Source organism: Bos indicus, chromosome 10, assembly GCF_029378745.1.
Source record: "Bos indicus isolate NIAB-ARS_2022 breed Sahiwal x Tharparkar chromosome 10, NIAB-ARS_B.indTharparkar_mat_pri_1.0, whole genome shotgun sequence".
Lineage (NCBI taxonomy): Eukaryota > Metazoa > Chordata > Mammalia > Artiodactyla > Bovidae > Bos > Bos indicus.
Window position 1 is genome coordinate 54,583,286 of NC_091769.1, and position 16,849 is coordinate 54,600,134.

At 36.9% G+C, this 16,849-nt stretch overlaps 1 protein-coding gene across 1 annotated transcript in view; it reads left to right on the forward strand.

The window, feature by feature from the left end:
* Positions 1 to 16,556, forward strand: part of PRTG (protogenin) — a 152,697-nt gene extending 136,141 nt beyond the window's left edge. Inside the window, exons 16-20 of the mRNA XM_070797501.1 lie at positions 1,694 to 1,876; positions 3,580 to 3,700; positions 4,958 to 5,123; positions 7,264 to 7,368; positions 7,849 to 16,556. Coding sequence (XP_070653602.1) covers positions 1,694 to 1,876; positions 3,580 to 3,700; positions 4,958 to 5,123; positions 7,264 to 7,368; positions 7,849 to 8,253 — 980 coding nt within the window. The 3' untranslated portion in view covers positions 8,254 to 16,556. The remainder of the gene's footprint in view (positions 1 to 1,693; positions 1,877 to 3,579; positions 3,701 to 4,957; positions 5,124 to 7,263; positions 7,369 to 7,848) is intronic.
* Positions 16,557 to 16,849: the final 293 nt, after the last annotated feature.

A 16,849-nucleotide genomic window follows, 5' to 3' on the forward strand; every position in this document is an offset into this window, starting at 1 on the left:
GAGAGCCCCTTTGTAAGAAAATACTTAAATGCCATGGCAGGACAAGAGCAGAAAGACCCCTCAAGAAATAGGAGTGCCCAGATAGGAATCCTCGGAGAAGGCAATGGCACCCCACCCCAGTACTCTTGCCTGGAAAATCCTGTGGATGGAGGAGCCTGGTAGGCTGCAGTCCATAGCGTCGCTGAGGGTCGGACACAACTGAGCGACTTCACTTTCACTTTTCACTTTCATGCATTGGAGAAGGCAATGGCAGCCCACTCCAGTGTTCTTGCCTGGAGAATCCCAGGGATGGGGGAGCCTGGTGGGCTACCGTCTATGGGGTCGCACAGAGTCGGACATGACTGAAGTGACTCAGCAGCAGATAGGAATCCTTGGCAGTCATGCCATCAGAGGAGATACCCTTCAATACCAAAGATTATATATAAATTCAAATGATAACTACTTCTGGAGAAAAGTAGATGCCAGCCATGTTGCTGGTGGTAATTTTGATAGTTAATCTGGGGTTAATCTAGTTAATCTAGATCTTCAACCCTCTGAGGTTCATACATAGCTTTGGCATTTTCTGACCTGTTTATATTCAAGAAATCTGAAAAAATAATGAGGAAGATGAAAAGCATATTCATAGTTTCAGAAATAATTGTGTTTCTAATTTAAGAAATAATAACAAAATCATCTATCACAATTGCTGTAAGTGGTTTAAACATTTCATAAAGGAAACAAAAAGACAGCTCTCATCCACTTCCTGGCAGTCCAGTGGTTAGGTCTCAGTGCTGTCACTGCCATGGCCTAGGATCAATCAGTAGTCATGGAATTAAGATTCAGCAAGCCACAGGTGTGGCCAAAAAAGAAAAAACCAAAAAGTCTCACATTGGATTTTTTTTAAAGTGGATGTTTATATTTTTGACTGTGCTGAGTGTTAGTTGCAGCACGCAGGATCTCTGTGACATCATGCAGCATCTTCCACTGCACTGCTTGGACTCTCTAGTTGTGAAACTCAAGCTCCAGAGCGGACAGGCTTCAGTAGTTGTGGTGGCTCAGTTGCTCTGTGGCATGTGGGGATCTTAGTTCCCCAACCAGAGATGGAACCACATCCCCTCCATTGCAAGGCAGATTCTTAACCACTGGACCACCAAGGAAGTCCCTCATATTGGATTTTAAAAATATAATTATAATTGTGGAATCTGAATTTTTTGTGTCATTTTCTCTTTACCTATGTTTGAAATATTCCATAATAAAATGCTTTCAATGCTATTTGTATCCATACCTGTGTGGAGAGTAAAACATTTTATATATATATATATATATGTTTATATTTTTTAGTAAAAAAAAAGTGCTGCTTTTCAAGCTGCTTTTAAAATTACAAACAAAAATATATGCAGCTTTTACAAGCTACTCTTAAAATTACAGAGAAGGATTATATATGGGCGCAGTGTTAAATGAAAACTCTAGGATAAAAAAATATGTGTAGTAGATATGTACTCACACATGTATGGTACACACATACACACACACAAATACACCAAAATGTTAACAATAGGAGATTGTTATTGTATTTATATTATTTTACAGGTGTTCTACAATAAATGTGGTGCTTTTATAATCAGAAAAATACTTTAAAAATAAAGGATCATGAATGTGTGAAAGAGTGAATAAAAGATACAGTTTATTTAATTTGTAATTGATGTATTTATAGGAGCAATAACCATGGCTCTGCTGGAAAACCTGGTGGCAGGAAATATATACATTGTCAAGATATCTGCATCCAATGAGGTAGGAGAAGGACCTTTTTCAAATTCTGTGGAGCTGGCAGTTCTTCCAAAGGAAACACCTGAGTCAAATCAGAGGCCCAAGCGTTTAGATTCTGCTGATGCCAAAGGTCTGTATGCTGCCGTAATCACTGATTTTCCTAAAGAAAAGAAAATACCCGTGTTTTTTTCTAGCTCCCTTGTGCTTTATTTCTGCTCCTACTTTGGCCATGTCCCTGAACCCACACTCAGCTCCTTGAATTGTTGCTCGTGAGGTTCACATGATGTGAAGCTGCATGGCTCTGTCTGCACTCCTACATGGAGACACACTTACCTCGGAATTTCCCGCAGTTTTCGGATCACTATGTCCCAGTAACTTCTCCTTCCAGCTGTGCACCCATCAAAACAGATGAACCATACCACCCGTGAACTGATGGGAGTAGGCGTCCAGGGAGGTCCATGGAAATAAACAGCAGTGGTAGTTGCGGTGTTCAAGCGAAGGGAGCATGATTTTCATCAAGAGTTTTCACCACACACACACACACACACACGCGCACGCGCGCGCACACACACACAAACCAACAACAACCTTTCCAGAGAGAAAGTTGTTTGTCTCCAGAAAATAGTTGGAAAAAGTATCTTTAAAGAGCCATTGTCGCTCCAGTCAGGGCATCGTCCTTCTGTTTTGAAGGAAACTGGGGCCCCTGTGGGAGAAGGCAATAGCACCCCACTCCAGTACTCTTGCCTGGAAAATCCCATGGACGGAGCAGCCTGGTAGGCTGCAGTCCATGGGGTTTCGAAGAGTCAGACACGACTGAGCGACTTCACTTTTACTTTTCACTTTCATGCACTGGAGAAGGAAATGGCAACCCACTCCAGTGTTCTTGCCTGGAGAATCCCAGGGACAGGGAAGCCTGGTGGGCTGCCGTCTATGGGGTTGCACAGAGTCAGAAATGACTGAAGTGACTTAGCAGCAGCAGCAGGAGCCCCTGTGACACAGGACTAGATGCTTCCTTTTCTTCCTCCCTGGGGAGGTGTGCCTGTGTGGTAATGCGGGGTGTGGCAGGGACAGCTTTAATGGAGGAAATACCAACTGAACTGGGCAGGATTAAGGGCACTTAGTTCTTCAGAGAATAGCCATTCAGTAATGTGTATGTCTTAAGGGGAACACTGGGGAGGAGAGAGACAGAGAAAGGAAGGGCAGTCAGATTTAAGCTCAGGAAGGAGGTAGCCATAGTAGCTGCCATATCATCAGGGAAAGCCGAGGGCAAAGCTCATATGTGCTCTCAGATACCTTGCTAGTCAAAGTGTCCAGGGACCAGCAGCGTGACTATCTCCCAGGAACTTGTCAGACATGCAGGATTGCACATGGGCTTTACCCTAGACCTCGTGAATCAGAATCTGCATTTTAACGTATCCTTTAGTGACTTTTGTGCACATTAAAGTTTGAGAAGCACTGTTATATGAAAATACATAATGAAAACTTATCTTCAATATACAGCTCTGCTTTTAAGGTAATATGACATGAAAGGTATCTTTGGCCCATCAAGGAACATCTTTGCCTTGTGCCTTTTAGCATTATAAATTTTGAACTGATGTTCATATTTGATATAATATCTAGAACTCATATTTAGAATCTTCAATATGAGAAGGTAGGCCAATGTTAAGTTCCCTGATAAAAGAGTAATACATCTTTTTTGGTTAGACACGGATACTGTCAAAAGTTTTCCTATGAGAGGAAGACAAATTATTGAAAACGTAATATCTAAGAATTATGATATATGGGGTCATTTATTTTTTTGATTGATTCTGATACATGTACTTCCCCTTCTAGTTTATTCAGGCTATTACCATCTGGACCAAAAATCAATGACCGGCATTGCTGTAGGTGTTGGTATAGCCTTGACCTGCATCCTCATCTGTGGTCTCATCTTGATATACCGAAGTAAAGCCAGGTGTGTTTCCATTGCTAGAGATGTTGAGGTGATTAACATTTAAATTACAGTAACCACAGAAACAAAATCAAGTGCCTGTTAGAGGAACTGGGATTTTCCCACTTAAAAATGAATGTTTTATTACTTGAGTTCTTGCAGCTAGAGAGATGTGCTTACTTTGGAAGATTATTCTCTCACCATTTGAAAAAAATTGCTGTGCCAACAAAATATTCTTAAATGAAGACCTAGTTTCTTCATTTTCTTGGTATTTTGAGAAACACAAAGTATATCCTTTGGCTTTTTTTTTTTTTTTAATGACATGCTTAATCTGATGTATCTCCTGATTGGAGAATTCCTTACTGCCTGGACTATTTTCATAGTTAAGTAGCCTGAAATGTCTGAGTCACTTGAGAGCTCTACCCTCACCACCACAGGACACATGGTTGGGATTCTCCAGACGTGGATTAAAAGAAATGTAATACCTGGGGATTAGTTCTCTATAAACTTTGTCGGGCAGTTTTATCTGTGATTTTGACTTCAGCTAAATTCTCAGCATTCAGGGAATTTGTCTGTTTCTAAACTTTTATATTTTGACTTTTGCCTTCATTTATTTTCTTAAAGTTCTCTATTAAATTTAAAAAACTGAAGTCAAATACACATCGTTTTTAGGTAATCTCCATCACTAGACTCTCTATTGTTAGAGGTTTTTCAGAGTTTATTCTATATGTTTTTGGTACTTGTGCATAGAAACACACTATGCACAAGTGTGTTTCATTTTACTGTTCAATTTTCTTGTTTCCCAAGAACTTTTTAATGAAATCTTTCTGTACACATCTTTTTAGTGATGCCCGGATCTTGCAGAAGTGCTGCTATAAATTTGCCATCATTAATTGTTCTGTTAGTGTGAAAATCTGCAGACCTGAAGGAGAACATGTAGATTTTAAAATTTATAATTTCTACATAAATTATAAATAAGCAACAATAATTAATAGTACTTTGTAAATAAATATTAAGGTTTTTACTAAGTATTTGTAAAAAGTAATTTTATATATACAGACATTGGGGCCAAAAAACAATAAGAATCTTTCTTCCATCATAAAAGTTTGCATCAGTGAGTTGGAGTTAAAATCTAATCATTTCTAAGGATATTTGATAAACAAGCATTAAGGAAGTCCATTGTTTGCAAAGTTGTGAATGTCCCAGATTTCACCAAGTTTGTTACATTTGCCTTTCTCTTCTTGTGGACTTAAAAGATTTCCTTTTCATTCAATATTTCAGGAAATCAGCTGTCTCCAAGACAGGCCAGAATGGAACTCAGCAGTTACCTCGTATCAGTGCCTCCCGAGCCAGTGGAAATGAAGTGGGGAAGAACCTGGAAGGAGCCATAGAAAATGAAGAGTCATTGATGCCAATGATCATGCCAAATAGCTTCATCGATGCCAAGGTACTCTGAGCTAACAGGCTGTCGTGCTGCGTAATCTTTCCCACCATTCATCTTCTCTTTATGTGTAAAATCTTAACAAAAAATTATATGTTAAATGTATTATGTCCATAGGCCACATAATGAAATGTGAAACCATTTTACTCAGATTCTTCCTTGCATAAAATTTGGGGAGAAGAAGATAGGGCAAATAAAAGAATAAAAGATGAAAAAGATAAATAAAAAATGAGCAAGTAGCCTAAATTCAGTTAGTTTGGATCATATTGAGCTGAGATATTGCAAATAAGGGCACCAAGGTTATCAGTCCATATTTACTATAATTTGGATTGTTCTGGGTATACTGGATGGAACATTTTTTATTAATCCATTCTAAATTTAGTTTATTTGATTTTAGAACTAAATGGAGCATCAGAATATTCCAGATGTAAATTACATTTTAAAAAATATGAAGTATCTGAATAGGTGTTTTAAGATCCTTCTCTTCATGGCCTTAGGAAGTTGGATACAGTAAAGAAATGTCATTGGAGGATGTCATTTCATGTCCTTCCCACTGCGGGTAGTAGTGGTACAGTGATAAGCATTATGAACACCAACTGAGAATTATTTTTAGTCACATTGCAGCATTAGATATTGTGCATTATTAAATAGTTCTCATAACCAGCATGTTATAAATAAAGTATCTGCAGACTGTAACCCAGCTCAAGCCAGTCCGTGGCCTGTTTTTGTATGGCCATCCTGAGCTAAGTATAATTTCTACATTTTTAAAGGATAGTTTGGGGATGACAAAAAAGGAGGAAGAGAAAATGAAGCAGAGGCCATGTGTGTTCTGCAAAACCTAAGACATTTACTATCTGCCCTTTTATGGAAAAAGTTTGCCAAATCCTGCCATACATTCTTCTTATCTAACCCTTCCCCAAAATCTAGAATATCAAAAATATAACAGAATTTTAGGAAGTTTCAATATTAAATTTTATACAATTAAATTTAACAAATGCAGTTTACATGTATTTAGCTATCATGGTGCTATATATGATACATACAATGGGTAAATAATAGTGAATTGATTGTTGCTATTCCTGTTTTCTGTTTTGTTACAACTTAATTTAGCTTTTATTATCTGATACAAACATAAGCCATTTAACTTATTTCAAACTAATCTAGAACATCAGAACCTAAAACTTTAAATAAGCACAAAACTACTAAAATACACTATTGTTCTGTTATTATTAACTCAGAACTAGACATGAGAAAGGATTGAGGAGAAGTGAAAAGGGAAGGAAGACATGGGAAAGAGAGAATCTAAAGTGAAGGAGGCAGAGCACAGTTGGGGGCCTGAGTGAAGCAGAGGTCAGTTTAGAGGCCAGGTCTCTGACTTCCCTTGGATTATTAGCCCAAGAGTTGATCCCCTGTTTATTGTCATTTTGTTGAGGGTATGCAGGTTCATTAAAAAAAAAATTTTTTTTATAGCACTTTAAAAAATTGATTATTTTTGACTGCTCTGGATCTCCATTGCTGCGTGTGGGCTTCCTCTAGTTGTAGCAAGCAGGGGCTGCTCTCTGGTTGTGGTGTGTGGGCTTCTCATTGTGGTAGCTTTTCTTGTTGCAGAGCATAGGCTCAAGGCTCGCTCACAGGCTTCAGGAGTTGTGGCTCGCAGGCCCTAGAGCACAGGCTCAGTAGTTGTTCTGCAGCATGTGGGATCTTCCCAGACCAGGAATCAAACCTGTGTCCCCTGCATTGGCAGGCAGATTCTTAGCCACTGGACCACTAGGGAAGCCCTATGAGTCTATTTTTATTGCCTAAATACTTTATAAATTTTTCAGTCATGTGGAAAATTTGAAAAATAATAAATGCACAAATAATTGTCAGTATCTTTTCATAATTCTGTATCTCTTCTATATATTTTTGTTCTTCCTGTCATTTGAAAATAAATTTTGGGATTATTACACTTCACTCCAAATACTTCAGCATCTCTCTCTTAGGAATAAACTTATTATATCTTTTTTATCACTAACAAATACCCCATATTTGTTGTGTGCCACTGTGTAAAAGAAGAAATAATAATATCTGTGATCATATTTTTCTTTTAACATTTTAAAATTTTGTGTACTTGTAATAAACTGAAATTTTCCTTTTATATCTACAGGGAGGAACTGACCTGATAATTAATAGCTATGGTCCTATAATTAAAAACACCCCTAAGAAAAAATGGCTCTTTTTCCAAGATTCTAAGAAGATAAAAGCTGAGCAGGTAACTCCCCTAAATGGGGAAACTCTTTCAATACTCATGGTGTGTAAGATGATAATTTTAAAAAGAGGAAAATGTAAATGTTTTTTTTTTTTTAACTTCAGTATTCTTTCTGGATATGATTTTATTAATTTGGGGCATGACTCTATGGAAAGCCATGGGGATTGATGATTGACATGACAGTTGGAATTGTAATCAGAGCTGTGGTTTTCAGTGGGAGCTGGGGGATAGTGGAGAAAGGGATGAGGCAGGAGCCTGCATCCAAACCACTGAAGAAGCCTTCTGACACTTCACTTGCCCCAGTAACTCTGATGTGTTCCCACTGCTCGGAGAACCATTGACAGTTCCTTCGTGATGATGAACTTTTCACCCACATACTCCATCAATTTGCTATCTCAGAATATATGAAATATGTAAAACCAGATTTATTAGTTTTCAGAGCACTCTGTTATCACTGATGGTGTTTTATGTATTTTTACCTAGCCTCAAAGAAGATTTACTCAAGCGGTCTGCCTTTACCAGCCAGGCACTACCATACTAATCAGCGATGAAGACTCCCCCAGCTCCCCAGGTCAGACAGCCAGCTTCCCAAGACCCTTTGTTGTTGCAGCTGATACTGAGCATTCAGCCAACAGTGAAGGCAGCCACGAAACTGGGGATTCTGGAAGGTTCTCCCACGAATCCAATGATGAAATACACCTGTCCTCAGTTATAAGTACCACACCCCTAACCCCAAGTTCCTTCACCGGCAGCGATTTGGGTGGGGACCCCTTGGTGAGAAAGTGTGAAGAGACTGCAGTGTGGTCGGGTGCTGAGCAAACTTCCTCTTCAGTTTCTCAGCCAGCCCCTGCCAGGCTTTGCTTTGAGAAAAAGGATTTTCCAATCTAGAAAAGCCACATCCAGGTATTCTCACCTTTAAGTCTGTTCGAAGGACAATGAACAGGGAGCCAAAGCCTTTTGTGAAACTCTTGGTATCTTGGTATCTTATTGGGTATCTCACCTTTTTGAATGTTTTTTTTTTTTTAATCTTTAAGCTCACGTATTTTGAATGTTTCATTGTCAGCAATGTGAAAAGACAGTCAAGGTGTTTGACTGGATTATAAAATATATCACTGGAGCAAAGGGAAGACTTTTGAAAGCCCCTTTGCTGACTATCTACCTCAGTTTGCCAGAGGGCAAACTCAGAAGACAACTTGGTTACCTCATTCGTTGTGGTAGTTGATCTCAGCTGCATAAACGATGATACTTCCTAGTAGCGTTTTGTTTTCAGTTGCTGTATGTGTCATGTGTGTGATCCAAGGAGTCATATAGGTAGGTGAGTAAGAATGTTTATCTGAAGCTCTGAGTTAAAACAATAACAAGAAACTGACCTTTGCATGGGGTTTGGATCATTTAACACCTTTAGCTATAAGGACTGAAACCACTGAGAAGAGAAAAGTGGGCTGTTGACTCTACTGAATGACCAGCACAGAAAAAAGTCTCTCTCTTCTGAGAACAGAACTGTTCAGTAGCATACAGGGAACCCTCTTATATCACGGGCTTCTGTGTTGTGGGCATTAGAGTCCGACTGCTATATCTGCTGTGTCCCACACCTCAGCCTGCCTGGAAGCCGTGCCTTTTCAACCTGTTCCTTTGCCTGACGGTTGGCCAAAGTCTGCACTGTCTTAGTTTGCAAAGCATCCTCAACATTTTCAGAATTAGTTGCAAAACGCCTTGCAGAAAACAGATTTTTAAAGAAAATAAGTTAGAGTTTATGGTTTTCTTTTGTATAAATCCCAGCTTGGTGACCCAGGTCTCCTGCATTGCAGGCGGATTCTTTAGCATCTGAGCCAACAGGGAAGCCCAAAAGGGGTAAAAAAAAAAAAAAAAAGTTTCATTAAATATTAATAATGAGGGTAAATGCAACAGTAGACAGTAAAATGAACTTGAGGTTATCACGGCAACAGTGCCTTCCATTATATATTACGAAGTTCTTTGCCTTATACTTTTTTAATATTCATGAAGTTGTTCAGGATAAGAGTACCAAAAGTTGCCTTACGAGTTTCTTGGATTTCATCAATAACTGTTTTAATGTACAGTATTTTATAAAAGTATTTGGGTTTGTTTTCGTACAGGTTTTGTTTAGGGATAAGTATTCTGAGCTCTACTAACTTGTTTGTATTTTCTTGAATTCTTAAGAGAATTTGGTACTCTGTTTAATCTTCCTTCAGTGTTGATGCTGTGAAGGAGGAATGCTAACTCCAGTAGTAAGTTAATCCTCTTGCTGGTTTGAAATCCATAAACTGTTTACTTAGCCACACAGAATAGGCCTTCTCTGAGTTTTAAGACTGTAACCTATTAGGTGCCCAGCAGTGGGAGATGAAAAAGAATTAAACCCATGGTGTAGAGAGGGGATCCCCTTATCCTTTAAAAAATATTTCTTCAAATTATCTGGAACTGACTTTTGAGCCTCTTTTTAAAAGGAATCTTTACCCCCCTTGAAACCTTTGTTTATAGACTGGGATGAGGTCATGTTAAATGGTGTTCTAAAGACAAAAAATATTATTGGATAATAGTCCCATCTCTGTCATCTTCTTTCCCAGTATCTGGTGATACAACATTTTTTGGTTGTTTTCCAATCTGTAGTTTTGTGCCAAATTGGATGTGCTCAGAAGCAGACCACCATTAAGTGCCAGTTAATGCAGTTCTGAACTAAATTCACAGTCCTCCATTTAGTTATCTAAGTATGGGCTTCGTGGCGAAACAAAAAAGCAGAGCTTTAGGTGAACAATCTGAGGCAAGGAAAAATGCTGCTCCTGCCTTTATAGCTCCTGTTTATACTACCTCCTTTTAAAGTTATTCTAGTGTTATTTTTTTTTTCCTGTACTCAGGGAACATTTTGTTACTTTTGAGCTGCCTCATGGAAGCATGGGCACATTGACAGGGTATATCTTTGTGGGCTTGTAAGTAGAAAGTATGTGGGGCCAACTTTTATCAGTATCTAAAACGAAGGAGTACAATGAGTTCATTTTATTTTTTTTTAACTTTTCTTAAAAGGCAAACAAAATCTATAAAGTTGAAACATCATCCATCCTGTTTAGGAGGCTATTCATTTGAGTCATTTTAAAAGCCTAAAATTGATAATTTGAAGTCCTTAAGGAAAGTGTTTTGTTTTGTTTTTGATAAATAGGCCCATAGTTATTGTAGATCTTTAGGCTGTAACTATTCGCTAATTATTTACCAGTATGTTTTTTACTCTTTCACCTTTTCATTTTGTTCTTGTATAAGATTTTTTCATAATAATCTTGTTACCAAAGAAGTTTCAGTAGAGAGTGAAAATTCAACTATGATTTCCCTCCAAATTGAATTAACTAGAAACATCTATAGGTATGAAGCTTATACAAGTAGTTACTAACCCAGAATAATAGGGGATATATTGATCATTATAGTTAATTAGACTAGTATTTTAACTACCTTATTGTTACCAGAGCATTTAAAAGTTCTTCACCAGCAGATAGTTCCAAAGAATTTCAAGTGTAATTTTTTTTCTTCAGCAAGTAAATCTTCAGCTATACAGTATTACGGTATTTTGAAATTGTTGAAACTACTTGTTGGAGAGGAAAAAAAATCTTTTCACCAAAGACAAATATTTTAGTATCATTGAATAAGATATTTAGTATACACCAAAGACTTCTTTTTACTTGGCCAAAGCTAGCTTCTTTGAAGTCTTAAGTATGAAATTGTAACTGAAATGTGAAGGTTCTCATTCATCTTTCACAGTGGTGTTACTTCATGGTGTTTCACTCTGAAGGGGCTAATATGCAAATAGTAACTATTTTCTTTTCCAAAGACTTATTTGCTATAAATACTAATACATGCATGTCATTTTTATGCCAAATATTACAAGATTCTGCTCATCAGTATTTTCATACCAAAGACCGTTTAAGTATATAGATTAGCCTGTAAGTAAGTAAAGATGAGCAGATATGAGATAAATTTATTTAGAGGCTGATAGAGACTCTAGCTTTAGTAGCAAAGGGTATCAAAAGGCTAAGTTTACATAATTAAAAGCAATACAGTTATATTGGTATTTATCAGTGTTTTAATTCATGTGCTTTTTATCAGCAAGTTTTTAAAAAACCAAAGATAAATTTAAGGTTTCCTCCACATATAGGCAGATTTAGTTGTACATTTAACATTTGTTTCTTGTTTCTATGTCAACCAAACTTCTTTCTCCAGAACTCAGTCTGTATACAAACAGCATACAAAGGGACTTTCCATTGAATCTGCTGATTCAACCACAGGATGTTTTTGCCAAATGATGTGATACTTTCCTAAGCACCTTGAGTGTGAGATGTCAACAGAAATATCAGCAGGCTCTTCGATTGCGGGGCATTGTGGCAACCCCTGAATCAGCCTGTGTAGCCTTCCTCCTGCTTAAAGCATTTACTCTGGTTTACTCTGAAGGCTTGAGGCAGTCACTTAATAACAAGGATGTTCTCATGTCTGGGGAGCAATGGGATATAACAAGGAAATGAATCATTTCAATTTTCAAGTGGCTGTTCTTTGATAGATGTGCTCTTTGAAGTTGTTCGTAAATTGACATATTTTAATTGCAGCAAGGGAGCTTGCTATTTCAAACTTCAGTGGAACCATGGGTAAAACAAATATCTTGTTCATGAAATACAGAGTTGTATATTTTGATTAGCTTAAAAGTAAGAACACAACTTTATCCACTAAGTGGCTTTAAAAAATTAGCTTTGGCACATCAGGGAAATTAGATCCTTGGGGAAGTGCTTTTTATTTGCCTTAGCTTCAAACAATAGTGGTGCCAACCTTGGGAACAATGACAGTGATTTGCATTGGTTTGTCTTGGCTTTGTTAAGGACATCGTGCTTGCCCATGTTGACGACTCAGGGTCATTGTTCAGGTCCATGAAGACACCTTTGGAGACAATTGAGTCTCACAAAAAAGATGGATTTGAAAGGTTTTTTTTTTTTTTTTATGCTAGAATATCCAGATGTGGTTCCACCTCAGCAGTGGTTGTCATGATTCACATATACATTTGTATTTCATTGAATGTAAAATTTTAATAGTGAATGTAAAAAAAAAAAAGTTCCAGAATATTGAAAGAGTCATGATTTAGGACTAAACATGTATTCTGTAGATTTTGTTTCTGACAGTTTGCCACGTGGGTCTCTGATAAAACTGCTTTGGTTTAATGGACATAATTTCTGTGAGCACAGAATAAAGGGTTCTGGAGATCACCAAACACAATCAGTTGTCTAATTGTGAATTTTGTTGATGTTTAGAAGGACACATACATAGAATTGTGTGAAGCTGATTTATGCTCAGGACGTAAGATTGCAGGCTAATGCAATGTGTATGTTTGCAGGCTTTAATCTTCTCAGGCGATTTCCCCTGGTAAGCTTTTGAAGGTGTTTAAGATTAACATGACAGTCTTGCATTTTTACCAGACAAATACTGTATTATTTTCTTGCTACCGCTATAATAAATTACCACAAAGAAGGCCTTAAAGCAACACAGATTTATTATCTTACAGTTCTGTAGGTCAGAAGTCTGACACAGGTCTCAATGGGATAAAATCAAAGTTCATTTCCTTGTCTTTTCTGGCTTTTAGAAGTTGTAGATCCCACCCTCTGTCTTCAAAGTCAGCTACATAGCAGCTCTCTTGACCCACTTCCATTAACATATCTCTTTTTCTGACCCTAACCAGGAAAGGCTCTTGAATGTTAAGAACTCACTTGATAAGATGGGGCCCATTTGGATAAAGCAGGGTACTCTCTCCATCTGAAAATTCTTAACTTAATCACATTCTTAGTGTCTTTTTTTTGCCCTGTCTGGTAACATACTCAGAGTCCTGGGATTTAAGCATGGACTTCTGTGGGTGGCCATTATTTTGCTTACAACAGGTACATTATTTCTGTAGAACTCTGATCCCCATAAAATGTCTATTGCATTACAGAGATTGGAAGTGTGAAGTCATGTGTCCCTTGGGGATCTTCAGTATTTCAAAGGTATGAAAACCTTGGCTTATCGCCTATCAAATGTACACATTAAGCTTTCTCTCCAAATCACTTGCAAAAGCAATTCAACTTTAAACTTTTTGAATATGTGAATTAACATCTCAGTTCCATCTGTTTAACAGCAAAGTTTCCTAATATTTGGCTCTAACTTTACGGAATTTCATCAGGAATTTTTGAAACCTGTTCTTATTATAGTTGAGCTTTGTCCTTTTCTCTTGAGTGATTGTTAGGGTAGAGTGGAGGAAAACACCTCAAACATAGGAATTCAGAGTAGATGAACAGAATTATGCTCAAATTCATTCTTCATGTTCTTTTAAAAGCATTTTGCAACATGCACACCTTCTGACTTTTAAGTCAGGCTTATTTCTTCAGTTTCACAAGCCACTGTTTGGTTTTCAATTTGATACAGCTTCTTGATTTTCCATGAGCCTCAGCTAGAGCCTCCACTTAACCTTATCAGCAGGTACAACTCCTGGGAAATTTTATCTTTCTTGTAATTCTTATTTGATGTCAGTTGTTCCTTTTCCTAGAAAGCTTTAGATTCCACTGCTGTAGTTTGTTCTGATTCCTAGGTCATGTCAATCAAGCCTTCTTTCAGATATGAAGGATAATTTATAATTCTAAGTTTTAGCACTTCTTCAATGAACAAGATAAAGCTTTCTCCTTTAAGAGGTAGAGCCCGTGATGATATTATGAGTAAGGTTAAGAGTGCTGGTCATTTTTCAGCCACTTTTGATTCTATTCCTTAGAAAGGGATGTGCCATTTACTGAGCATATGGGATGTGCCATTTACTGAGCATATGTGATGTGCCATAAACATGCTTCGGCCATGCATATTGCTACATTCTACAGAGTAAATAGTATCCCCATTTTAGAGATCAGGAAGTAGTTTAAAATGTCTGACTTGCCAAAGATCACAGCTAGTGTGGTGCTTAGCCAAGACACAAACCCAAGTTGGTCCAACTGCATCATTTACAGTATTTGTACTGTGATACATTATCTCAGCTAAGACATGATATTTAATTACCTAGGCTCATGGTACCTTCCACTCTGTCAACACAACCTGTCCACATAGTCATAGCCAACCAACAGAGAGAACTCTGTCTTACTTACATCCATTTATTCACAGGAGTTTAGAGGGGCTATAACTCACTCTTTGTCATCTCCTAACCACCCTTCTTTTCTCCTTGAAACCTTCAATTTCTCTTAGTCAGAACTGAGTGTGAAAGCTGATATGGTTTTTTGGGAGCGGTTTTTTGGAGCCCTTAACTATTCAAGCACTTCTTTATTAGACTAGGTGTTCAGAATTAAATTTTTATTTTTCGTAATTTTCCTGTTGTCCGCAAATCTAAGTAGAAATTTATTAACTGGAAAAAGCCAGACCTGTAACCAGTCATCCCTGTTTTGTTAGATCTGAAAAGCATAGGTGTTATTTGAATTCAACCTAATTAATATAGGAGGGAGAAAAGTTGAAGGAGAATCATATAGTAGAACAAGTATAATGTTAGTCTTTGGCACACCTAAATTCTAGTCCTTGACCATTTTGAAAATTGGTAGGAAAAAAAATCCTTAACTCATTTTTTGTTCCTTTTATTCCATACTTTGTTGTGCAGAATGAAACAGTGGTACTTTGAAAACTTAAAAGTATAAATAATTAGAACCCTAAAGTCATTTCTATTCAGCTATGAAACATAATAGCTTTTTCTTTCTTTACCTGGCAGCCTTTCCAATTACATTTGCCTTTGCTAAAATGAAAAATGCTTTCGTTTTCTGTATACTCACCAAAAAAAAAACAAAAAAACCTACCAGAAGAAAGCAGGGGATAAAAGATGTAGACAGGGATTTGAACACTCATCTTTAATGTAGGTAAATCTATATGCTGAGCAGGGGGATTTACAGTGCTTTTGAAAGTACTAAACATGAAATTGTCTTACCCTAATTTAAATCTTTTATTTTTTGATATCTTGGCTTTTAAAGATTTAGGGAGAGAGTCAAATATCCCCAGAGGGATAGATGGGTAAGGACAGAGTGCATTTTTAGGATTCTTCTCTAACAGATCTACTTTTTCAAGATTATGGGGCATTTCCAAATTTCTTTAAACTGTTTGGAATAAATTTTAGGGTAAGACATACTGGCATCTAATTCTAGTTTATTCAAGTCAACCTTTAAGGCTTATTGACAAGAATTACATGATTACCTTTTTTTAGAGAAAGAAAATATTTCCCCTAACTTTCTTGAACCAGCAAATATCACTCAGTATAATCCATGAGATTCTGAACACCTTTCTTGATTTACTCGTTTGTATCTTGTAAGTAGTTCATGGTATATAGACATAGTCTTAATTTACAGATTTTATCTTTAAAATTTATGTTACATAAGTTTGTTTTTATTTAAAACTATCAGAACTCAGGACTATCTTTAAAAATAACAGCAAAGAATACTTAAAAATTTTTACCTGAAACATTTTTCTCCCTTTTACCACATTCTGTATTCTTTTTGCAAATGAAAATGATTACCAATGATTTAACATGAGCCTGATAAAGAAGTTTGCAAAGCCTTAATTCACACACATTGTCTTAGCCTGTCAGTAGACTAGAGGACATATATAAAGTTTGTCTTTCTGTTGCTGTTGTTGGATGATATTTTATGTCTATGTATGTGCGATTTTTTTTTCTATTTTCTTCAAAGATGTGAATTAAATGAAAGTGTGGGAGCCAGCTGTATATTGTTTCATATCATGGGTGTTCTGGATCCTTTCACTCTGTATACCATTTTCTTGTAAGGGCAGCATTTGCAGACTAGCTAATGGACTCTAGAGCTGAGCTATTTTAATTTTATACTTGACTCAGGGGATCAGCTCTGTGAATTCCATTGCATGAAGAAAGCAAATGTTTGCCTTGATTTTGAATGTACCTTTTTAATGTCTTCTTAAAACATATTTTGCTTAATAATGTGGGTTTGTTTTCTTTTTCTAGCATCATAGTAAATATTGCCTACTACTTTTCCCATCCTCAGGATAGTTTATATACTATCCTACAGGTCATGCCAAAAATGAATAAAAGTTTAAATGTCAAAATGTTTATGAAACTGCTGTCTAAATACTGATTGATTGCACAGTTTAAATAAAAATTTTTCTTAGTTAATAAAAGAAAAAAAGACATGTTTTCTTTTACTTTTCACTTTTCTTTTGGGTGATAGAGAATGAAAACTTTGAGTTTATGAAGTGATGGCTTTCATATCCTCTGATGGGATGATTATAGAGTCAACTCCAAGCAGTAGGAATAGAGCTGGGAGAAATATCAATAACCTCAGATATGCAGATTATACCACTCTAATGGGAGAAAGCAAAGAGAAACTAAAGAGCCTCTTAATGAGGGTGAAAGAAGAGAGTGAAAAAGCTGGCTTAAACTCAGCATTAAAAAACCAAAGATCATGGCATCTGATCCCATCACTTCATG